At 39.7% G+C, this 26108-nt stretch overlaps 1 protein-coding gene across 3 annotated transcripts; it reads right to left on the bottom strand.

Moving 5' to 3' along the window:
- Positions 1-2198: 2198 nt before the first annotated feature.
- On the bottom strand, positions 2199-14377 carry pax8 (paired box 8). Of its 3 annotated transcripts, none has more exons than XM_061734114.1 (12): positions 14238-14377; positions 11935-12093; positions 9584-9749; positions 9231-9428; positions 9003-9079; positions 8665-8790; positions 7309-7484; positions 6978-7098; positions 5731-5985; positions 5283-5384; positions 3977-4066; positions 2199-3125 (listed from the first exon to the last, which is right to left on the bottom strand). In XM_061734114.1, exons 2-12 carry the CDS (start codon positions 11954-11956, stop codon positions 3055-3057), a joined length of 1404 nt encoding a protein of 467 aa, XP_061590098.1. In that variant the 5' UTR covers positions 11957-12093; positions 14238-14377; the 3' UTR covers positions 2199-3054. The 3 variants fall into 3 exon arrangements, with proteins under 3 accessions (XP_061590098.1, XP_061590099.1, XP_061590100.1); XM_061734115.1 differs by having other exon boundaries at positions 9584-9725; XM_061734116.1 differs by lacking the exon at positions 5731-5985.
- Between the last annotated feature and the right edge of the window lie 11731 nt (positions 14378-26108).

Genomic DNA, 26108 nt, shown 5'->3' with positions numbered 1-26108 from the left:
ACCATTTTGTTGAGTGAAAAATGGTAATGAAAACGCAAAAAAGTTTGACTCAGTTATGACATTTTCCAATTTCAGACTTTACTAATATGCTCAGACAGATAGTTTAAAGTCCAACCGTGGGAAAAAGGTTGAAAGACGAGTGTTTAGATGCTGGTACATGATCTGACGAGTTCATCCGCTGAAGCACGTGAAGATGAATCTCTGATATGAAATGTAGCCAGAGTAGAATCCAAACCTATTATCGATGACAGACACATAAAAATACCACACAAGGTTCAGAATCACCAGCTAGTTTTGTCCAAAACAGTTTATGCACACAATCTGTGTCTTCTCGAGAGCCAAAAAAAGCCTGGACTGGGTGGGGATGGCACAGCAGCCCTACCACACACAGTAGCACAGTTCATTTGGACAGACAAATTCTGTCAGCCTACATAATACTTATTTGCTGAGCTGAATTGCTTGGCCTGTAACTCCGGCCCAGAGATAAGTGGAGAACTTTCCAGATGACTGGCGCCGGACAACACCGACCCGTCATCCCACTGATTGCCACACACTCCTCTGTTGCCTTTTTGGCAGGAATTTCTCCAGTGGCCTCCCTTACTGTCTTTGGGTTTGTCCCCATAACGATAATGGGACACATAACTTGTACACCTCACACACACAGAGACACACACGCAGTGACTTATCACACCAACACACACATACAGTGGATAGACATTCTGTCTCTGCACTTCACACAGACGCAGCATTAGTATGTCTATGTGTTAAATGTAAGTCCCAGTCACTCCGTCCTGCCAGCTTTGTCTGCCCTCAGCTGTTCCGGCCCGTTGCCTGTATTGTGCTGCCAGGCTCATTACCAGAAGCACTGTGGCCCGAAACCTCCTCACTAATAGGCCCAGAGAGAGACTTTAGCTTGTGTGTTGCAGTATGATGTTTTCTTTTTAACTCTCCTGGCAGTGGGACCGTTAATGTCTAACGTTTGCTGCCCATGTTTCCTTGCCCGAGGAATCCAAAACCAGGTTCCGTCAAAGCATTTTTTTCCAGCCCTTTGGGACAACTTGAAAGCGGCGCTGTACGTATGGACTCACATGGATGTCTGTGCTCCTTCATGCCTGAGCAGGGACCTGGAAACAATGAGAGCCAAGTATGTTTATGGGCTGTATGAAGAGGGCTAGGCCACTTGGACAAAACAATGGGATGAGGTTCAGCCATTGTTTGAAGTTTACAGGGCTGTGCTGAGTGTACAGTGGTGCAGCTGGAGAAAGGGGGAATAATGTAAGGAAACCAGTGAAATGTGAGCAGATTAAAGACTCTGCTTGCAGGGGGACATCTGGGCTGATCTTCTTCAGTAGATACAATAAAACTCTGACAAAAATGTTGAAGACTTTGGGTGATTGTCTCAGAGGGCAGACAAATGCGTTTATAACCTTTAATTCAACAATTGCAGAATGTTTTTAATTACATGGTAAAAACATCCTGCAGAAATTGTAGTGGTCGATTGAGGACATAGCAAGAGCTATTTAAAATGTATTTATAATTGTATTTATTATTCAGATAAATTAAAATCGGTGGAAAAAAACCTCAAAATGAGCAACTTGATCTCCTGAGGAAAATGGCTTGAAGGAATTGCTCCTGTTTAAACTCTCTTTGGAGAGCTTGTTTTGCTGCTTACAATAATTACAGTACTATCACAACTTTTCAGCTACATTACTTTTTCAGCTATATTTATACAAGTAGTGTAATTTCAAATTAAGGAACATTTAAGATACGAATTCCAATGCGTATTCCCGCGGGCGCTGCTGCGCCTCGACCATCGTTTTGTCCTCGTGCCGTCCCGCGCGCCGCTGTGGCACCAGGTGGGCCGCGGCGCCGCCGAACCGTGGCCTCGTTAACGCGCTGCAATAATGAGGCCGCAAAGAGGGGCGAAATGATTGCAAATAAAACTACATGATGCAGAAAATAAAAGAAGAAATTAGACAGATGCGTGTTTTCAGGATCATTGACCTCATCCTTTTAAAATGCCGACAGCTGCAAAAAATATGCATTTCAGCATGTCAGTAATAATAATAATGATAATAATAATTATAATAATGATAGTAAAAAAAGTTTTCAGACAAAGTAATCACTCTTGGCGACAATCCATTTGTCATGCTTTAATTAAAATAAATCTTTAGAAATTCCATATTTACATCTGCAATAATATTAATAATAGTATAAGAAAAAATAGTCACAGTTTTTTTTCTTTGCCAAACAACAGAACTTCCAGCATGACAACAAACTAAATGTATCTCAAGCAAAAACAAAAACAAAAACATTTCAAGCCTTGTTGTTAAATCCCCCTCATCTCCTTCAATTCACCTATCAGTCTCTGAGTAAAACTGCATCACCGGTCCCATACGTAATTCATCATTTACATTATGTACATTTAGTTGGACAGATACTTTAATCATCTTTGAGGGGTGTATTTTGCAGTGAGCCAATGCCTTTTCAGTCGATGTTCACCGCAGGAAATCTGAATTTACAGCTAATTTAATCACAAACATATTTTGCAAGGAGATGTAGATCAAAAATAGGATATTACATTTTAATGAATGGATTCAAATTGTGTAAAAATAAAAAAGTAAACAAAACAGGCATAGTTCAGTATAAAGAAGTTGCATATCCCTATTCCCTAACTCAATCAGTGGAGTTGGGTTGATGATACCAGAAAAAGAAAGTCTTTGGCCGAAACTGCATTAAAAATATTTAAATGGAAAGAATGCACCATGTGAAACATCACCAGGCTGATTTAGTGAAGACAAGCCCTGGATGAGAGTGTAAACGTGCATGAGTCACCATGCAGAATGGTATTTGAAAAATAAATAACATATAAGTGGACATAGTTGACCGTGGAAGGGTGTAAAAAGAATGTGGTGTTGGTTCGTCAGGAGAGTCACAAGTTCAAATCCAGTTTTGACTTTCACGCCTCGGTCCGTCATTATATGTCAGCAGTTTCCAGTCTTGGTTGGCAGAGTTCAAGGTCCACTTGCAGAGAGTCCTTACCGACAGCGGGCACTAGAGGTGGTCGTAGGCGGCTGCAGATGGGGGGCCGGTGCGGGAGGCCGAACTGTAGTAGTAGGGTGACCCTGCGGGAGGAGGAGGGAATCACAGATGTTAGCCATCTCAAGAGGAAGGTGATTATATTTGGAAGTCAGGCTTTCTGAATTCATGTGATTAAAGGTTTGACAGACAGTCTGAGGGGCTTGTGTTGCTTGTTATTTGAGCTAACATGAACATGTACAATACTTATAGACAACTCCCTCTTTTTAATAATACCACCCGATTAAATTGAATTGAACCCCTATTACTGCTGATAAGGAACATTGTATCATCTTAGGGAATACAACACAGACTATGGGGATGTTTGGACTTAATGTCAAGTAGAAAATAGAGCTGATTGTTGAAAATTGTATTTCTAAGCCTCCCTATATTACACCATAGATTAATTCAAATCTTTTAAAAAATGCATTAATGAAATCATTTTTAAATATTCTTTATGTATGGTCCTTTTATTTGCTTAGTGTTGCTCCTTTGGGTTGGTAGACAGCCTTAAGTTGACTGTAACTGTAAAATATTGCTTTGTGTAAATCATACTTATTATTATGGATCATTGTTTTTACAGAGGAAAAACATTTGAGTGCTAAACACATGACTGAGGCAATATACACTTCATTTCTTGGCAGTGATTAATTTGTTTCAAGCAACGATTAAATGTTTGTGAATCACAAGGTCAGTAGAAGGGAGTCCTTCTAAATTCTCAGAACGGCTTTATGAATTTTTGTGTGCAGATTACATCGTCTTTTATTCTAGAGGTCATATTTAGACATCTAATCAATATTAATAGGGAATGGTTACATAAGTTGTGCCAGCGGTAACCAAGGAATAAAAATGCGCCACACAAATGCTGTTACTGCTGTCAGAGTGTTCTTGTGCTCACCCAATATGCTGGAGTTGGTGAACCTCCAGGCGTCACCGTAGGAAGTGTAGGGTGAATGACTGTAGGACTGAGCCGTGTAGTCTGCACCTGCTGCAAATACAAGATGTTGGGACGCATGTCTGTTTATCACATATAAAATTCATCAAGACGTTTGTTATTAAAAGCCAAGCAGAGACATGCTCTGAAGAGTCGGGCTGTTTGTCTGTGTGCCAGCATCTGCTCAGACTTAGCTCATAATTCACCAGCAGTTAGTGCAGCATGTAAACCATTAATCTGCGGTGCAGGTGGGTAGCTGAGGGTAAAATCCCTCAGACCAGTGGTGCGTGCATGCAGCAGCCTCTACGCCCTCTTTCTTCAGCTGTCGGCCCCATCGTATCCTTCAGCCACTGCCCTTTGAAATGCCCTCTTCCTCCTCCATTCTTCGTCCTGCAGTTCCTGCTCTCCAACACTTTTCTTTCTTTCTTTCTTTCTTTCTTTCTTTCTTTCTTTCTTCTCTCTCTCTCTTTTTTAAACATTCCAATATCTAATTGGTAATTATGTTGGCTGGAATGAATCCCTGAGCCCCCCCCTCCTCCTCCACCTCCTGCTCTTTCCCCCCAAACTCCACACACACATACACCCCTTCACTCAGTAATTGTGTATCAACGCTTCCTCACAGCGAGCCCACCAGAAAAATAATAAATCAGACCCTCTCATTTCGCGCTTCGGAGGGCAGACTTCAAATAAAAAAGGCACATCACACACACACACACACACACACACACACACACACACACACACACACACACACACACACACACACACACACACACACACACACACACACACACACACACACACACACACACACACACACACACACATTCTGGTCACATGCAAGCATCTTGACACACAACAGTAAGCTCACACACGCATGCACCACAAAGACCTCCTACTCTTCGTTCGTATCCAGACTTTACATCCCTTCCCGCCCACAGCATCCCCCTCCTGGGCCCCCTGGTTCCCATGGCAATATGTGGTCAGAGGTGTCTGGATATGGGGGGTGTGGGCAGCAGGGCGGAACCCCCGGCCTGTTCCCTGCATCCCCGGGCCCGCAAGCGCCCGCGAGCACAACCGCACACACACGCTTTACCATCCTGGCAAGGATACTGATTAACTCAGCCTGTCTCCCTGTTAATCTGCAAGCCTCTATCCAAGCCTCACTTTTTCTTCTGTTCCTGCTTTTCATCACCCCTCACGTTCTTGTTCTCTTTACCTGTTTGATGCATTGATTGGTTTTACTTTTATTTCTGAACGTGCATCTTACCTGCTACGACGCCTGTGATGGCAGAGGATGAGTATGTTGTCTGGGCAGCAGAAGGGATGTGCGGTGGGTAACCCGGCAGGGTGGAGCTCATCATGTCACGCCCTGAAAACAGCACAAAACACTGCGAACATCAACATATAGAAATGTATTACTTTTTATGGGGTACATGTAAAGAGATTGAATCATTTAAGTTAAATGGGTTAATTTCCATTTTTTTTATATTTTAACAATATATATTTAAAAGATAAATCAGAAATGTAAAAATATTTAATAATTTTTGCATCTTGGATCTTCTTCCTCAGCTTTTGACTTCTTGTCAGACAAAAGAAAAACATCAAGGAATAAGTAAGCATGAATTTAAAAAAAAAAGTCCTATTAGTCACTTTAAGAAACATCCACGTTGTCATGTAATGATTTTGAACATGAATGAGATGGATGTCTGGATTACCTGAGATGACAGACTGACTGCTGAACTGCCCATACGCTGGTGGATGATGGGACAATGAGTTGAAGGCGTTAGGGAAATGGTTGGAGGTGCTACTGCTGCTGCTGTTGCAGCTGCTACTGAGAGAAACAGGTTTCTGCAGCGTTTGCAGGTCCACAAATGCCAGGTTGGACGCTGCAAAGTTCGGTGAAGGGCTTGCGTTGGTCACTTCTGGGGACATTTCCTGTTTTAGACAGCGCTGCAGTGTCTGTAGGGGCTCTGAGGTGGTGAGAGCCAGTGTGTGCAGACAGTGGTTGAGAAGATGGAAACAAATGGTGAACATGAGTGGAAATGAAAACGATGTCAAAATTAAAGACAGACTGAGTGATAGAAGTGAGTAAATCGATGTTGATGCTTCAGCTAGGGATGGGCGGTATGGACTAAAAAATGTATCACGATCATTTCTGGCATTTATCCCGATAACGATAAAAATGACGATAAAAAAACCTAAACTAACTAAACTACACCAATTAAATTGAATTAATAAAAAACAATTAAATTAGTACACCTGTACTGCAAAACTTCTTTCTTTCTTTCTTTCTTTCTTTCTTTCTTTCTTTCTTTCTTTCTTTCTTTCTTTCTTTCTTTCTTTCTTTCTTTCTTTCTTTCTTTCTTTCTTTCTTTCTTTCTTTCTTTCTTTCTTTCTTTCTTTCTTTCTTTCTTTCTTTCTTTCAGGCTCATTTCTTTCTTTCTTTCTTTCTTTCTTTCTTTCTTTCTTTCTTTCTTTCTTTCTTTCTTTCTTTCAGGCTCATTTCTTTCTTTCTTTCTTTCTTTCTTTCTTTCTTTCAGGCTCATTTCTTTCTTTCTTTCTTTCTTTCTTTCTTTCTTTCTTTCTTTCTTTCTTTCTTTCTTTCTTTCTTTCTTTCTTTCTTTCTTTCTTTCTTTCTTTCTTCTTTCTTTCTTTCTTTCTTTCAGGCTCATTTCTTTCTTTCTTTCTTTCTTTCTTTCTTTCTTTCTTTCTTTCTTTCTTTCTTTCTTTCTTTCTTTCTTTCTTTCTTTCAGGCTCATTTCTTTCTTCCTTCCTTCCCTTCTTCCTTTCCTTCCTTCCTTCCATAAATCAGTTTTACACAAAAACATCATCAAGGGGAATTTATCATTTTTACCGTGAGATGACAAATTCTTACCGTGGGGAATTTTTTTGACGGTATATCGTGAACGGTAAAATATCGCCCATTCCTAGTTTCCGCTTTAACTCCCGTATGAAGTCTCACCTGTTACCATGGTGTAACTCTGGTGTGCCGAGAGATTCCGTCCAATGATAGAGCTGGGCGTTGAGAGGCTGGTCTTGGCCTCGTCTAGGGTGCCATTGATGAGTGACAGTGGGTACAAAGTCTGGGGATGATAAACAGGAGGTAACTATTGATTCAAATATTGCTTGTGTGGGCAAATATAAACAAGTGGAAAAAGGAAGATCAGTTCTGTGGTTCCCTGTTCCAAGTAGTCGTGATAAACATCTAAAGGAATTACTGTTTTTATTCCAGATCATCCCTCTGTCTAGCTTTAGGCTTATTGTTGAACATCAAATGTATCCTTCATCGCTACCTGTTCTGTTTTACTGCTGGAGGGGGAGCTAAAGGAATCAGGTGGATAGTGATGCCGATCAAATCCGCAGTCCAGGTGTTGCGTTGCTGTGGGGAAGTGATCCAGTCTCATCCGTTTCCTTGGAACACTTCCGCTTCCCTGAGAGTCCACACTGTGTCGACAGCTGTCCTGGTCGCCTGGACATGATGGACAGGAAGAAATGTAAAACTGCAAATAATTTGTTGTTTTAAGATCTTTCAAATGTATTTCTCAGGATTCTGTTCATGACAGTGCATTAAAATAATCACTCAGCATGATGAGAAAAGGCCTTGTGTGCTTTTTCTGTTAGGTATTATTGATGACTTTGACACGTCACCTTAATATTCACCTCTACAGACTTTAGCCTTTGTCTGATGTCTCTGGGATAAAGTGGTTAATAGCTGGTATTTACTGTAAAACTGGCCTCAGATGAGATTGAGCTAGTTTGTGGTGTACCTCAGAGCTTTGTTTCAGGCCCATTTACCTAAATAAACATATGAACCCTGGATTTACACATTTTCAAATCCTATCAAAAGTTTGACTTCGCACAACTTCGATATATGGTACAAAATTCATGGTAAGGAAAGTCCAATAGCCCAAAATTGTTTGGCGTGGAAGTGCCTGCGTGTAACACATGGTTTATTAGGATGCACTAAATAACAGAAATCAAATGACCCTACCCAAAAAAACAGATGTTTTTCATGACTCTCGGACTCCTCAAAAGCAATAAAAAGAAGAAAAAAAAGCTGTCTCTGATAGAGCAATAAAAATGTTTAAAAAAAAAATAAAGGTGTCTATGCTATGCTGACTTTAAATTTTTACTTTGGGAATTTATTACATCAATAAACATGCCTGAATCTTTAAAAATTATATATTTTTCCTCATACTCTGAATTGTTTTAAGACTTCTTGCCACCTGAATGGCTGAAATGCTCTGAAATGCTCCATTTTAGCCTCTGTCTCTTGAAGACACAGAAAGAAAGATTAGAGGTCTGCTCTGGCTGATTCATTGTGGACTTAAGTCTCTGTAACTGAATTTTTTTTATGATGTTAAAAATGATCTATCAGACAGGTGATGAGAAAATGTTATATATATTGAAAAAGATAAGTACAACAGGACTGCAAACAAGCCATTTCAGCTAACGCCTTATCTGAGGGATTAAAGCTTATTCTGGTGTAGACAGAATGGCAGACAGAAATATCAAAATACCTAAGCAACACATTTCATGAGAAATTCAGAGTACAGTTTTCAGCCACATTTCTCTCAATTTTCTCAGTTTTTGGTTCCACTATATTTAAGGATTTTGCGTCAGAATTACGTCATTGATGCAATTCTTACTGTCGTCATGGCTCCTCTTGCCATCAGCGTTGGGTGGAGGGATACCTAATAAGCCGTTGATGGAGTATGTGGAACCCACTGAGTCTGAATGGGGAGACTCTGGAGGGGTGACGGCTGAGCTCGGTACTGAGAAACAGAACAAAAAAGACACAGGGTTGAAACAGGGAACTCAAATATAACTACCTCACTGGTGCTGTTCTACAAGGTTATGAGCTTAGTCATATGGAAGAAACAGCAGATCCTAAAGTTAAATCCTACAGCATGCTGGGGTAATACGGGGTGATATGAATGATAAGCAACCTCTGTTGTTCATGTGTTTGCAAAGAGTAGAAACCTACTTAACGTTTGTCCAGGACTAAGGCCCTTTCCATCCAAGGGTAGATTAAAAGGCTGCTGGACCTTTGTTCGAATTATTCTAAAATAAAAACAACAGCACCGTTGAATATTTTTGAGAAGGTGAAAGCAGTGCCATAATCATATCTATGTTAGGAGGATATGGGAGAATAATGGGAAAAAATCAAATAATCATTATCGTCCATTATTTGATTCATATTTTTGTTTTTCACCTGTTAATGGAGCTCACGCTGGGCACTGTGTCGCTGTCGCACACACCCTCTGACAACAGTCGGTCCCTGATTTCCCAGGCAAACATTGTGGGATTTTGTCTCTTGTACTCAGCAATCTTCTCCACAACCTTTGGAGTTGCCACCTTAGGCTTAGAACCTCCAATGACGCCGGGCTTGATGCTGCCTGTCTCATAGTAGCTGAAGTAGAGGATGATTGTGTGGAAAAAAGAAAAGGAAAAAGGAAGTCTCAGTCATGTTAGATGTCACCAAAGTGTCCCTGTCCCGCAAACAGGTCAGAAAACACTGATTAACATCAACTGGAAGTTGAGTAAGCCTCTTGCTGATTGACTCACCGTCCCAGGATCTTGCTGACGCAGCCGTGGCTGACTCGGAGCTGCCGGGAGATGTCGCAGGGCCTGACCCCCTGGTGGGCCATGTCCACGATGCGTTGCCGGATCACCTCCGGAAGCGGGCGGCCATTAACAAACATTCCACCTAGTTGGTTAGGACCCCCATGACCTGGGGGAGGAAGGGGGATGAACACTTATAAATGTCATGGCACACACTGTAACTGTACTCACTTACACCTGCACACACACTTGGAGTACTGGATGATACTTTTGGAAACTATAATGCTACATCTTCACGTGACATTTATGACAACCAAGTTTTATATTTCATTAAAGGACACATATTTGCTACAAATGGATACATCACATGAGCACAAATGAAAGTTTTACAGATACACGTGTCCTGTTAAAAACATTGAATGAATGTTGACATGAAAGCAACATTTAAATAGTGAAACTGTGAAACTGATGCTGCAAGTGAGAAAAGTTGAGATAAAGTTGCAATGTTACACTGGGCAGCTTCACACATTGGATTTGGCTTGGAAATAAAGGTATTAGATTAAATCTTCCAGAAAACAATAGTGATAAAATAATCTGACACATTTTAACAAATGATCTGATAAAAGCAGATTATGTTTTTCTTCATAAATAGCAGCAGGGTCAGTGTTGAGAGTGTGCTGAAGTTTTCCATTTAAAGCTATAAGAAAACAAGACACAAGTGAAAGTGAATAAATAAGACTGTTGAATAATAGAAATCACTGAGATATTATTTTTGCAATTATTTTTTAGCATTCTTGGAAATAAAAACTAGTCCTCAAGATGATAGTTTTTATTCAAATGGCTTCAAAGAATTTCAGTTCAGATAAACAAATGCTGGATGTGAAATCACACAGACAACAAACATACAAATATATATGATTTAAAAAAAATCTAGGTTACAGCAAAATGTTTTCTTTGAGATGCTCGTTTCTTCAATGTTGTAATTGCTTTTGCAGCCGATCACCTCATTTTGAATGGTCTTGTCTTATGTTCTGGCCTCTCATTTATATCCAACCATTTAAAACATGAAGCTTGTGCAGCGGCTGATGATATTTTACTTTTAGTAGATTGTAAAGATGACATTTATAAAATCAAGATTCTTCATAGCTTCACATTTTTTAAAAACTGTTGAGATCAAATGAATTAAATTTTAATCTCTTCACAAACGTTTTGCACCAGTTTTATGTGTATTACCCTCCTTTATTAAAATATATAATTTGCTGTAAAACAATATTTCCTTCCTGCAAAGTAATTTGAATACTTGTTCATATATGTACTCAGTTACTGATAATTATGACAAAAAGTGACAAAAAAAGGCTTGTAAAAAAGTTAATATGGTTAAAATATGTTTTATGTGTACAATGAATCCAACACGAGTTTATTTATCCTCAGATCGCACAAAATGACAAGCAGGAAAATGCAGTGTAACAACTGTTTTACCAGGCAAACAGCTCCACTGTCCTCATCACCGTTGCATTACATTTTCGTAGTTTAACCCCCCCAGTCGCTGTTTTTTCCCCAGCTTTCATTTCCACATCAAACGGCGCCCCGACGGAGGAGGGCAGCGTCTATTAACGCCAGCAGCGAAGTGTGGAAAAAAAAATCTCCCCGCCAAGGTTCATCAACCTGCAGGATATTAAAGAGAGCAGCCCCCCCACGGGGGCGGGAGCGCGCACGCATGCGCGTACGCGGTGCACAGACGCGGCGAACGCACGAATTTATTACAGAAAAAACCTTTAATCTTTCAACAACCTTTTTACCATTAAAACAAATGAAAAACGCTTAATAAGTGGCTAAGAACGCATTATGTTATTGTAGCATGAAGGTAAACACTGTGGTTATAATTGTATGTTTCAATGTTTTTAATGAAGGCTTACAGTTAAACTCATTTTTTTATGAAGATATAATCTGCATTATTACCTTACTGCATTTTCTTTTATCACCTGTTTAGTCAGGAGTTTCTATGTTAAAGCCCCCAAGGAGAAGCCATGGTTGTTTAGAAATGATTTAACATGTGTGCACCTTGTAAGCCTCAAGTATTTTATGTAGGCAATGTCACATTCTTGCCCCACTCTAAATTTAAAGGTGAAAAAATGATCTTAAAAGTTGGAGTAGTATGTAAAGAGATGCAGGTTCTCATGACAAAAAACATGCAGAAGTTGAAAATCACCTGTCTTCATAAAAATGTGAATTTTTCTGTACTACTCAGACCAGAAAGAGCTACAGATTTTCTGATGAGCCGGTCAGAAGTGGAATATAGGAGGAGTAAGGATAAATGTCGGAGGATTGCAAACTGACCCATGTTGGGTATTTACCTCTTCCAGTGTTGTTGGACATTTCCCTGAGTTCCTGGTCCTCGCTCCACCAGCTAAATGCAATGCTGTCTTCCACCGCTGTCCCACCTAAAGTGCTTTTACTGCGGGTCTGACCTCGTCTGACATGAGTATGCTGCTGAGTACGCCACTGATCACAACCTGCAGGATGACAGAAGATGTGGAACTGACTGTTTGTTGTGATGCCTCACGCAGAGATTACGCTAAACTGGTCCTCACATGTCCCTTGTGTCTTTCTAACATCCTGCAAGTGTTGCTCTACATTTCTGTCTCTGAATCATCTGTGTGTATATTTTTGCACACAGTAACAACTGGGAGAGCCTGCAAGTCCTGAAAACAATATTATTTGTATTTTTTAAATTATTTTTTCCCCCTTTCAGCCACACTTGTGTGACTGTTTTGAAATAAATAAATATTAGCATTAATCAATTGCATCATAAATGGAACTGATGGGTGCCTTTAATCACAATTAAATCATTACTAATGAATCCATTTTATTTGGGGTCCTGAACTCCAAAAAGAATGAGTGGTATTTTTTAAAATCCAAAAACATAAAGCTTTGATGTGAGTGAAAAGTAAAATGCGACAAGTGAGACAAGAGATGAGGCAAATTATCAGGCTCTTAAGTCTTCATTGGATGTTAAATCTGTGTTGTATGTTCTGGTTAGCACTTGTGAGCCTTGTTTGGAGAAGCTATTAGATCAGCCGCTGCAGGAGGACATTCAGTTAGAAATGTACATAAAATGAGACAAGCAAAGTAGCCCAAATAGGAATAAGTAAAGATAATGGATGGATGGAAAGTGATTCACTTAATGCAAAAGTATGAATTAAAATGAGACCAGAGTACTTTTACGGAGAAAAACCTCAATTGCCTTTAAGTATGCACAGAAAAGCACCAAATGTATTTGGTTTTTCTGAATAAATATATGAGACCTGTGACTTTCACTGTAGTGACGATTATTTGTTCCTGGTTTTTAAAAATAGAAGAAAGACAGTTATGGGTGAAATAAATAAAAAAAAAGTCACGTTTATATTCACTGTTTTATTTTTTCCTGAGGCACAAATTAGCCTACTGTCATATTCCCCTGAGGAGCTTAGACAACTGTCAAACCTTTTGATGCAAAAAGTTGACAAAAAAGAAAGAAAGAAAAAACTTGACTGAGACTTATTGTAGCATGTTGTTGTATTTTTACAATCTGATATTAGTCTCATTTAAAAAACAAAAAAACACATTTTAATAGTCAGTTTCTCTTTACATTATTTGCACTTTTATTCGTTTTATGAGTTATACATTTGCAAAATGTTATATCATGGAAATTATATCAATTATGAAATGCAGAAAAAGGAAATTAAATGAAATTTTAAAAACAGATATTTAAATCAATCTGTGAAAAGGATTTCTAAATCAACTAAAGTAATAATGAGAAAAATTCAAGATAAAAAATTATTTAAAAAAAAGTTGTAAAAAAATTACAACTGTTAAGTCAATGTACTTTAATTTAGCTAAATTAATCTGCCTTTTTGTTGTTCTTTTTCCAGTTATATGGGTTTTGTTGAAATTTTTTCGGTCTGATATTTGGGATGTCAAAAACCACTGAGACCTGCAACAAGAGTTAAAAGCAGTTTCACTAGTAAGCGCTAAAAGGCAAACAGACAAACAAACAAACAAACAAAAAAACTTACAGGGGGTCTTACTGTGAACAATTATTTATTTTATGCTATTATTATTTCTATAAAAAAAGCTTATAATTAAAGCTTAGAAACTCAAATTGATTAACGATTTTCTACAGTGCTGAACAGAAATGTTCTACTTCACACCAGCATATAGCTAATTGACAGAGATCAAAATTCAGCCGATGAGACTATTCCTCTGGGCTGTAATTCACCGAAACTATGGGCTACATAGCAGCCTACGGTGGATTTATTTCTAGCTCCAGATTGGGTGCAGATGTATCAAAACAGCTCCTAAATATCAGTAGCCTATGCTGCAGAAAATTCGCCCGGCTTTAAATTTCCCTTTAAATCTGATTTGTGCCCGTTTGCCACACACGTGTCTGCTGTCAGATAAATACACTTATATTCCAATCAGTTGTTATTACTGGTTATTCTCTGTTTCGCTGCAACATGCTAATATGAAACGTTCTGTTTTATTTCTAGAGAGTTTAAGTCTCCGCTATTTGTCTCTTTGAAGTCAAGATTATGGCTAACTGTTCCTTTTTTCATTTCTCATAGTCTCATTGAAGGACACAATACTCCATAAGACACGACTTAATAAGACTCTTTACCTTTCCAGGGTGGACCTCCAAATAGAAAAAAAGCGCTCCCGACGATTGTTGGTTTATTATCCAAAGGATGGGACCCTTGATGCGTAAGGTGCCCGCGTTTCCAGGCTGTGTTTGCAGAGGCAGGACTGGACTGGACTGTGTTTGCTTTGTGTTGTGATGTGTGCGCGGAGCAGACGCGAGGCAGGTTTTATCCAACCGGGGCTGCGCGGAGGGCTGCGCACTGCGCCCATTGGACAGCTGGTGTCGAGGAGGTGTGCTTTTATGGGAACTGAGAAGAACAACGTCTCCTTCCACCCTCCCTTAACTTGATTTTTTATTTATTAGATTTTTTTTATTTGAAAGGATGGGTGGCCCTGTGTTTTGGTAGCCGTCCCACTGAGCGATGCGCGGACACACTTTACTTTTAACTCCATCCGACCCTTGCTTAGACATTTTTTTCAGTGGTGTGACACCGTTTCTCACGCATCCAACTTATTTTAGATAAACGATATCGACAGACGACCATGGTCGGCAGTTTGGCACGCAGAAGGTTAAACACTGACAGAAAATCACGTTTCAAAACGTAGTAACTCAGGGACTAGCTGTGCCAGCTTCGTCTTCAGTCACGTCAGTTGTGCAAAGATAAGTTTAAAAAGAAGACAACAAAATCGCTGACATCTGGATCAGGCGTCGGCAGATTTAATTCAGTTGATATTTAGAAGTGAACCTCTCCCGACGCACGATATCTGGTAATTTGTTGTCAGACAGTTCCTCAACTGATCCGCCTTTTAACAATTATATTTTGCCACAAGTCTGAAAGTAAAAATAATGTTACAAAATATAAAATTTTGATTTTTAGTAAAGTTTAACTCTATGCTGAATGCTGCACAAACAAATCATTAAAGAAATGGTATTGCGCATGAAAACGACTTGAAGCGTCTTTATTTCACCTTGTGCACCCTCACCCGGGCCCGCGTGTGCGTGACAGCAGCAGGGTGTCAGGATCCTGGTGGATTTAAATGTTGTTAACGCTGTTCTCACAAACCTGTAAAACAAACACAACACCTTAAATTACTCCCATTGGCACCATGTTGTCTGCCTCCAAAATAAAGTCACGTGGACTCAAGATAAATCGACCAGAAGTGGAAAAGTGGAATTAAATTAATTTATTAAAGCCTGTTACAATAGATTTGTGATTGTAAGCGATCAAATTAAGAACAGGGATGCAAAATGCTCCTCAAGCAGATGGGGATTGTTTCGTCTTTGTAAAACTCTGCCATTAGGCTACATCAGAGACTCTGGGGGACAAAAGGGACACTGTTTTAAAATAAATACAGCCGTCAAGACAGTAAAGGATATCGTAGCATTAGTCGGAAACAGAAACATTTTTGTGTGAAGTGACCAGAGAGCCGCGTAAAAGACAAGTGCCTGCAGGGAGAGGTGGCACAAGAGGCACACAGAGGTTGCCGAAAGTTGAACGAGGGATTAAAACTCACTGATCGGTATCTGTCACCGTGATAACGAATGTGAATTAAAATAGTGCGTAATTATAAGGGTCCATTTGCCAAGGGCCAACATTACGAGCAGCCTATAATTATCAATGCAGACCCAAAGCTTCTGCGTTTCCCCCCTTAAGTTTAATATTTTTCCGTTTTAACGTGAGTTGTAAAATAGGAACTGTGAGATATTTTTATTTTTAGGACACAAACAAGTTGTCAGTTTATTTAACTCTGCACCAGAAAAACGCTAGTTATTCGATGGCGAGAGAAATCCCCAAAAGACAACCACACATGGGAGAAAAACATTTAAGCCCAATTTATACCGGGTTCCATAGAATTATATACATTTATTTTTCGTGTCTTCCCACAAATAAAACTGTAAATATAAATTACAGTACTTTTGAATAGAATCTGGATTTTAAAACTCATAGAAAACGTGCTGTGTATATCGTTTATATTGGTAAGGGATTTGGAAGGGGCAGAGGAAAAACACAATATGAGAAGAAGTAGAAGAATTTCTAAGAAAAAAAAAGACTGGATGCAGAGAACTTAAGGTCTTAAGGTTTCTAAGACTATTTGATGCTAACCCTCGAAAGATATTCCGTTTTCTGGATTTTAAATCATACATTAAATGTATTCCTAAATATGACTTTTTTCAGACTGTCCTTGAACGCATGCGCGTCAGTTAAATTGTCGTTACAAAGCATATATATATATATATATATATATATATATATATATATATATATATATATATATATATATATATATATATATATATATATATATATATATATATATATATATATATATATATATATATATATATATATATTTATATATATTTATATATATATATATATATATATAGGCTATGCTATTTTCTTTGCAAGATAAACAAGAAAAGCTGGGCGCATAATCAGGCGGAGTAAAGATGTAACATTTTTTTCTTATTTTTTTCCTTTCCTGTGTTCTGTTTATCTCCGGATTTACTTCCTGGAGGAAAGTTTGTGTTTGCCAAAAAAGCAGGTAACCTGCGGCGACAGGTGGCAACCAGAGATGAGGGTAAAAGGTCAGCGCAGCAAACATTTCCGACTCTGGAGATAAGACATCATGCATAACAATTTTCCTGTTTATACTGTAGGCCCCGTAGTGTTTGGTGTCGGACCGCTGTTGGAGGAAGAAACGACACAGTGTGTAATATGAGAAGAAAAAAATACTGGAAAAAAAAACAACAACAAAAACTGATCTTACAAACGATTTCTATTGTAATTGGTGCTTGCAGCCCCTCTCATCCCCTCTCATCCTCCAGGCCTCTCGGAGGCAGAGGAGCGTCCGCCCGACTGGCAGTGCGCGCTCCCGTATGATGCGTCGCTTCCCTCCTGCTCCTGCGCTCGCTCCCTAGGAGCGTACTGCGTGAAATGTGCTCACTTACAACTTTTATTAATGGGGCATGTCTCTTTGTGGTCAGCTTGTCCAGATGAGACTCACAGGTAGGCCATGAGAAACACCTCAGTAATGTGTTGGGTAATGATTTTGCGCATGCAGGTCCTCAGGCTCTTTGCTGTGTTGATATTGAAACTCTCCGCACTTCAACTGACAAAGTATTTCTTTAAAAAAGAATGTTTATTCACCCAGTGTTTCTATTTAGCACCTCTTTCTTTGTCTTTATGGGCATTTTTTCATTTCATTTGACGTTTCTATGCTGGAGGAGGAAAAAAACACAACATTTCCTCCTTAAGAGGCATAGTTTGTAAGACAATCTTTTAATGTGAACCTGGCTGCTCATGACATCAACAGGTTTTGAGCCACCCCTCCGCCCATGCTCTCGGTGCCGCCCCTCTCTGTTGGACCAGCTTTTACCATCTGCTGCAGCTCCCCTCCATTCTGTCCCCTCATCTTTTCCTCCTCATCTCCCTGTGTTTTGTGCACTGCCCACCTTCCCTTGAGCTTTGTCACATCTTTTGTTACCCCCATGCCCCCACATTTCCGCTTTGGTGTTACCCTCTGACCTCACTCCCTGCCCCCCCCACTTTCCTTTTCCATTTTCCTCCAACCACCACCCTTGTCCTTCAATTGGGACACCAAATCTTCTTGTTCTTCTCTTGACTGTGTTCCCCTTTAGATTTCTTTTAGCGGACTAATAACTGTTGCCGGCCAGCCCCACACAAAATCCCAGCATGATCGCTATTGTGAAGCCTACAATAGCATACGGGCAGTAAGAGCCATTAGCAACAGAGGGGCTTGGTGTGAGCAGCATGTTTAGATGGGTTTAGTCCACATGTGACCTGGACCGGTGGTCTGAAGTGAACTCTCACTTTATCGCGCTCATGTTTATTATTTCCTCAGCCTTTTGATGATTTGTCACTGGTGCTTTCCTGTATCCTTCTTCATTTTCTCTTAAACCACCACCAAGGTGGAGGAATTTATCAGAATACATGGTCATTACCTTGATGATTTACATGAGTGAGCTCAGTGTGGATGACACAGGCCACAAACACACACATTTGTGCTCTCTGATCCACTCACACTAGTAATTGCAGGAGACTTTGATCAGAGTGGCTGGTGGACCTTGTCGTCATGCCTGTCAGTCAGAGGCTATCGCCATAGAGACAGGCATCACAAAGCTGGCTACCGGCTGATCGGTTTGCAGGGTTGTGGAGTTAAGTGTCATGCGGGAACTCAGGTGCTCCTTTACAAGAGATAGAGTTTATCAAATGGTTGGTTAAAGAGCCTCTGTTTGAGAATAGTATAGTGATGATGTAGAAAAATATCTAAACAGCGGGAAAAGAACACTTTTTTTTTTACTTCTGATTAAAGTGTCATATCTAAAGCTTCTAATGAAATAAATGAAACTGAACAACATGAATGGGCGAGTAATTAAAGTTTGTTACCCAGAACTTACTTTCACGTGTCCTTTCTTATCTGAGCCTCACTGTAAATGAGTCTGGAAGAATGTACTTTTTGTTACTGTAAAAGGTCACTTTTCATTGCTAAATGCACCAAACTTTACCCTTGCATTTGGTATTAAGGTGAGGGCAGTATTTCTCTTTGTTCATCCACTGCCTGAAATATCAGGACGGAAATATCTTAACAAGCAGGGCATGGTTTGCAAAGAAATATAATAATTCACAGTCCCCGTATATTAAATCCTAAAGTAAATGTTTCTGTTATAGACCTGCTAAATATGCTAAAGATGAATAAGAGGCATTCATTCATACATTCACACCTTGTCTGCTCAAATTGTTTTGCTTTAAACTCATTAGATTCCTATATGTGATTTCTCAATTGTGTTGTTCTATCAGATGTAAGTTGTTTTGGATAAAAGCATCTGCTAAATGACAGTAGTAGTAGCAGTAGATTCCTGTCCTTCTGAGATGTATATTGGTTTTATGGCTGGTTAGAATCAAATCAATCATAGCCTTCAGCCCAAGTAGAATACTTTTGCTTTCTTATACCGTGACCTGGCCTTCACACATGACAGATATTTTTTTAATTTTTTTGATCAGTCTCAGAACAATTGTTTTCTTATTACCCAAATGTAAAGGTGATTTGAACAGATAAAGTGTAAAATGCCTCTAGAAACATACATTTTCCACTTTAAGTTATCAACTGTTTGCCATAACAAAGTTCTCTTATAAGTTGTCTTACGTAAAGTATCTGCTAAATTTTGGTATGCACGTGAAACTTGAGAAGTACGGCAGAAACTAATGTAAAACCCATGTATAGATAGGCAGGTTAAATAAGTTTGTCTGTGTGGCCAGTGGAGGAGGGAAGAAGCCACTTTCACATGGAGATCACTGTGAAGACACCGTGTACATCCTAACTTTATTCCACCTCCACTCCCCAGCTGTGCATTCACAATGACCCCATGAAAGCCCAATATTGCTTTCTACAGTTTGAAGATGGACCCTTTAGTGCATCGTTGTGCAGCAGCAAGCTTCTAAGATGTCAGTTTGTTCACTGAGCTTTATTTAGTCAAATACAAAAATGCAAGTTTGTACCAGGTTTGACTGGGTTACACAACAATGCTGGCCTCAGTTTTGCAGTCATTGCTGGTGTTTGGTAGTGTTTCTGCTGCTGAAACGGGGAGATGCAGGGCTGACATCAGTATGTGGGGACACCTCCAGTTGGCTGAGCCAGACAGCAGGGTTCGCTGAGAGGCTAGTACTGCAAGTTAAGTGACAAAGTTCTTAACACGGCCATACCAGCTTGCCTCTGCCTCTTCAACCAATATAGCTGCAGACCTGTTGATATTTCTTTCTGCAGCATTTTTACTTTTGTTGTCACTCAGGCTTTGCTGTTCTCTTTGTAGCTATTCTCTTGAAACTTTTTATTGTTAAGTTCCTAACAGCAGGCTGTCTCTCACCGTCCCATTGCAGCCATCCTTACACCCCTATTACACCTTTTTTGGATCGACATTTCACACAGTACTTGTTTCACCTCTGACATGGCCCTGTAACTACCTCCCAAGACCGAACAGGGCCCTGTCAGCAGTGGAATGAAATGTTAAGCCTCTGTGCATTTAACTCAGCACATCGAGGTGGAATAAAGCCGCTAAAGCGAAGTGAATTGGCTGTATGAATGCAGATAGAGACGCCTCCTCTGGCCACACAGCCGTTGATGACTAAGTGGATCAAAATGGTTTGAAAGTAAAATCAGGATTTAGTGGGATGTTCACTCTACAATACGCTTGTATTCTCCCACTGTTATGCAACCCACAGTGAACGCTGCAGCTCCCACTACAACCCAAACATTTCCATTCAGTCAATTCAGGCAACATAATGAAAGTGTGACTGACTTGAGTATATTTGGTTGACTCTGTCGTAGACAGACAATAAAGTGGAAAGAAATGTTAACACTGTAATGATAACAGGCATTAAGAGAGACAGAGAGGGGGCGCATGCAGATTTACTGCTGTGATGTCCCACTGATGCGTCGTGTTTGACGATTATGGATAGCCCAGGGTAATAGCAATGTAATTAGGCCTTTACTGTCGCGTAATTCTCCGTCAAGCACACTGTCGATATCTCGGTTGATGAGGTTGAAAGTGAGATTGGAATCCAGTGACCCAGGCCAGCTGCCATAACAGCAGCAGCAGCGGCACACACACACACACACGCACACACACACACACACGCACAAGCAGGCTGAGTGCCTGTGATGCAGTGTCGATGCTGTGATATTTGCTTTTGTCCCAGTGTTGATCTAAGCTGACATTATGCTGCACGGTCCTGATCGCTGTTTGTCTGAGTGTTACATTTGTCATCTGTGGGAGGGCAAACGAGGGATCAGGAGGAAAGTGTGAGAGGGAGGGAGGCAGGTGAGGGAGGGAGGAACAGGGAGAAAGTGTGTGCGCCCCCATCCCTCGTGTGTCAGTTGCAGATCTGCTGGTGTGGAAGCAGATCTTTTCCCTCAGTGACTCTATTAATTTACCTCATTTATCTTAACCACCTCCCCCTCCCCCCAATAAATGCTGGAGATCTCACAAGCGTGCGTGGGTGCGCACTTGAACAACCATCTGAAAGTGTGTGTGTGCGTGTGTGTGTGTGTGTGCGTGTGCGTGCATGCATGCGTGTGTGTGTGTGATGGAATAAAAACACAGCAGCTCCCCTTTCTATTCCCAGAGGACAAATCCGTGGCGGAAAAACTCATTTTCCTGCAAATAGTTTGTCAGCCAAGCTAGAAGGAGTGATAAATTATCACAGACGTTAGGTGAAGGAGGACGACTACAAGAACAGCGAAGCACCCTTTCTCTCTCTCTCTCACACACACACACACACACACACACACACACACACACACACACACACACACACACACACACACACACACACACACACACACACACACACACACACACACACACACACACACACACACACACACACACACACACGCACACACACCTTTCATTCTCACTCACTTTCCCTAACAACACCTGCCTTCGTTTTTTCCTTTCATTTCTATCTACCTCAGATTTATCTCATCTTGCATTCAGCCCTGATCTCAGCAGGATACATGCGTCTAATATGCAGACACACACACACACACACACACACACACACACACACACACACACACACGGGCACAGTGCAAGTTGGGGAAATGTGGTCGCCCCTACAACTCAAGTGTGACTCCCCATTCCAAATGATGAATTGATGGTCAGAAAAATGGATTTGTTTTCAACTAGTAACACATCAAAGAAATAATAATTCTGTGAGGGGGAGAGCGGCGGGATGATGAATGGGGCGGACAGCTGGATCACAGCGGAGCAATGGAGTGAGTGACGGAGTGAGATATGCAGCGGTGGGACGTGAAAGAGAAGCTGGAAAATCAACACACAAACAAAACATTTGCAGATCGCCAAAAAGGTTTTCTGTACGTTGTCTCAGGCTGACTTCTCATTATCAAACATAATTTCCATTCCCAAAAAGCTTGTCACCAAGCAGGAAGCACACTTATGTTTCAAAAGAATACTTTTCAACATCCAACAGCATCTAAAATGACAGTTTTTTTTTGTTTTTTTTTTACATTTTGTTTGGAATATTGACTTCATCTCAGCTGGAATCATGTCTTAATATCTTGAGATCAAAATCACACACACACAGCAACACATTAATGGCAGCCATCACAAATTCAGAGAATAGTAAGTAAATGTTTATAATATTTTAAGTTTTAATAAAATGTTTACTTTGTCTTTCAACCACAAAGCAATAATTCATCTGTGTTTGTATGTTAAACACTCATTTGTTTTGCAAACTGCAGCAATGTTTAAAGTTTTTGTTATTTATTTAAAGGTCAGCATTGGACTATCCAAATAAGGTCCTGCATATTCTGCTATTCTGCTGATACAGTGTACTGTTTTCTTGATCAGCATTTTATATTTTTCCCACAAAATCCCAACTGAACTCAAATGGAGAGCTGCTTTGACATGCAGGTGGCTGATAATGAAACATTGACTTTAATTAAAATTATTTTGTCAACAGGTTCCACAAAATTGTTTTACGTAGTTTTATTTAGTTAAAAGCAAAAATGTTAAGGTCATCTAACTTGAATTACATCAACACAATGTGAATTGACCAAACTAGATACAATTACTTATGATCGACAATAGATATTTAAGCTTATCCAACCTAATTCAGTTATGTTACATGAACATACATAATATATTTACAGGGTACATATTTTACATTTATCATTTAAACATGAATGTTATTAGAAGTAAAATAATACATTTAAGTTCAATTTATTAAAATAAGTTTTCATCCAATTTATTTTATACTAATTAGTGTGACCTAATTTTAGTTGGTCAACAGGTTCCACACAAATTAAATTGGTACAACCAACATATTTTTGGTATTTCCTTTATTCACCAATATTCATTTAACACTTTGTTGCCACTGGGTCCAAAATAAAACCCCACAACTAACCCTAGACATTAGGGTGCAGCATGGTTCAACACTAACAGTTGTAAACTGCCGTTACGCAGTCCAACAATACAACAGGCTTGCAGCTCTCTTTTTGTTTTTGTAACAGCATAACCACCTATCTGGAGGCTCTGCCTCCCGTTCTGCTTTTGGAGACTCTACAATCTGCAAGTAAACCTGCAGTGTGAGAGCTAAGTGTTCTGTTGGGATGACATGGAACTGAGTTATTGAACGATGGGTTCTTGAAATACGATGACGCATAACCCTTCAAAGAATTTCAAAGTTTGTTTTGTATTTTATCAGAACCGATATAAAAAATGAAACTGAATGAATATGATGCTCCTGTTGATTTCTGTTATAATAACCTTGCATTGTTGGGTTAATTGAAGGCTTTTCAGAGAGCTGCTTGGAATCCTAATAATAAGGTGACGTTAATGATGTAACAAATGAATGGACTCCAGACTTTTGACACTTCACTCTGGTGTTAATTTTGCTACAACGTATTATGCATGAGTAATTACACAATCTGCAATATGCAAACAAAAAAAGACAAAAAAACAAACTGAACAGTATGCTATTCTGGAAATATTTCCAATATGCAACTTTCCAGCTCACCTTCCATACCATATCCTGTAATTTAATGACCGACTAGAGAGGGAGTTGGTCAGAGCAGTCACATGACCATTCAATCCCGCAATAGTAGACTGCTTTTAGCATAAAAGGACATATCCTGGTCAAAAATAACTCAAATATTCCTCACAGCAGCAGGGTAAGCCAAGCAAAGCCATGTACTTTCAATGATGTTTTTAAAGTTTCAAAGACGCTATCGAGTACTGTACCTTGCTTTACTTACACATGTGAAAATCTCATGACACTTATTGCTCCACGAGTTAAAACAGTTTTTGAAACTCTTGCAATTATAATTTCTGCTTTTGAAATTCAATAATATCTAAACTTTTGTGAATTAAATTGAGAGTTTGTACAGAATCTCAGGCAACTTTACCTTCTCTGATCCTTACTCATGTTTGTGTATAACTCATCCCTATCCTTTTCATCTTTCCCACTTGTCAAGGGAAAAACCACACCCATACGCAAGATCTTCATGCAAGATTTTCATCAGCAGAAAGAAAGACTAAGATTCAACTGCTGAGTCAACGAGGTTGAAGTCTGGAATATAAATGATTTAATGGAAGTTAAAGAGAAAGGTTCTTAATAATTCTTAACTATAAATAGACAAAGACGACAAGAGAAGAGTGAAGTCAACTGTTAAGAAGTTGACAAATTGACTTCGTTTCTGTTTATTGCAGCTCATCTAGAACTGCAGTCCTCCCACTCAGGTAGTCATTTCACTCAGGTAATAACCATTTACATAGAGTAAGCAGTAAAATCACATCATCATAATCATCATCATTATCTTTTCTTTCCTTGGTCGCAGCTCAGTAAGACCCAGAAATAACACAACTGCATGTATGCACACAGTTTTGGGGCCGCTATCTGGACTGGCACCGCGCACAGCGGATCATTAAATGTAAGAGATGTTCTTCCCACTCATTTGTTCACTTCCCTCCAGGTTTTTCAATGTCTGTTTTCATCTCCCTTGTTTCCTCCAACCATATCTTATTTTTACTCTTTTTATCGCCCCTCTCTTTTCCCCTTGCACATGTGCACACTCTCTTCTCTCCGTTCGGAGTGATTGATGGAGTTAGGCAACAGAACAGAGCAACGTGTGGCCAACAGTCCAAGACAGCCGGCATCAGAGGGAAAAAGAGAGGCTGGTGCGGTGGGAAGGAGAAGGAGGAGGGTGGGGATTAAACGGAAAGAGAGGTGAGAGGGAGGGAAGGAGAGAGGAAAGGAGTCTGAGTTTCTGTGTGTGTGTGTGTGTGTGTATGAAAGAGAGGAGGGAGGAAGAGGAGTGTATGAGAGAGAAGGGAGCTCAGCTGAAAGCCACAGACTTAATTCTATGCATCATTAAGCAGTCTCACTCAATGCAACATCCCCTATACATCATCCACGCTCAGTAAACACAACGATGACATTACATTAGCAACTGCAAATGAATTTTCTTTTTAGAAAGGAAATTGAGAATACTCTCCTCCTCTCCCTGTTTCACCCTCTCTGGAGCTCGCAAAGCTTCAGTATAAGACATAAAAGACATGCAAGATAAAAACAAAATAAAAACCAAACATTTCCCTTTCCCTCCCCGGTGCACACAGTCTCACTTAGTTAAGTGCAGCAGAACAGAGGCTTGTGCACAAATCAATCCTTACTGTGCATTTTTCTGAAATGTATTTATAATAGGACACAAACAACAGCTTCAGGATTGTTAGTTTATATTTATTTTAAAATAGAGTGTCTTCGACGAATACTGTTGATGATGTCCTTTGTGTATTATTTTGTTCAGTTTGGTGGATCCAATCTGGCTTTTACACCCATTGCCTCAGTCAAGTTTAAACTCCACTTATGTGTCACTAACATTTGTGTTTTAGTGGATATTAATGTTACAGTAAATCTGGACCAAGAACTTATGCAGAGTTGAGCTGTTCCTAAATGTAAGAGTAAGTGACAAGTGTCCCTGTCACAAGTGAAATAAGTAGACTATTGTTAGCTCAAAGGGAAAAATTACTTACCAGAGAAGTACAAGAGTTAGTAAAGTTTATCCTAAGGATTAACAATAATAAAACCCCAGCCGGAACCACTTCAGTCTGCTATGTGATAGGTAGACAAACATTACATTTTTTGTGAACTGTGATGTGCAGTTTCTTCAATCATCACTAGGGGTGAGCTTCAAGGCATGTTTCCACTAGCAGGAGTTCAGAGTAAATCTGCCAGACAGGAACCTCCAATAGACATGCCGGCCACTTCAGCTTTGATTGATTGATTGATTGAAGAATTTATTAGAAGAATTGCATATGATCAGGTACAGTTTCATGACAGTACAGATTTGCTGATACAAAGTCAACTAA

This window comes from Cololabis saira, chromosome 11, assembly GCF_033807715.1.
Source record: "Cololabis saira isolate AMF1-May2022 chromosome 11, fColSai1.1, whole genome shotgun sequence".
Taxonomy (NCBI): domain Eukaryota; kingdom Metazoa; phylum Chordata; class Actinopteri; order Beloniformes; family Belonidae; genus Cololabis; species Cololabis saira.
The sequence above is the reverse complement of the archived record's forward strand: the minus strand, read 5'-3'. Positions and strand labels throughout refer to the sequence as shown.

Bases quoted from the DNA above. Each gene is read 5' to 3' on its own strand.
- pax8 (XM_061734114.1), bottom strand. From the start codon at position 11,956: ATGTCCAACAACACTGGAAGAG. The intron at 5,986-6,977 runs GTGAGACTTCAT...TCACCACCTCAG, and splicing joins GAGTTACACCATGGTAACAG to AGCCCCTACAGACACTGCAG. The intron at 3,126-3,976 runs GTGAGCACAAGA...CTCCTCCCGCAG, and splicing joins CACCAACTCCAGCATATTGG to GGTCACCCTACTACTACAGT.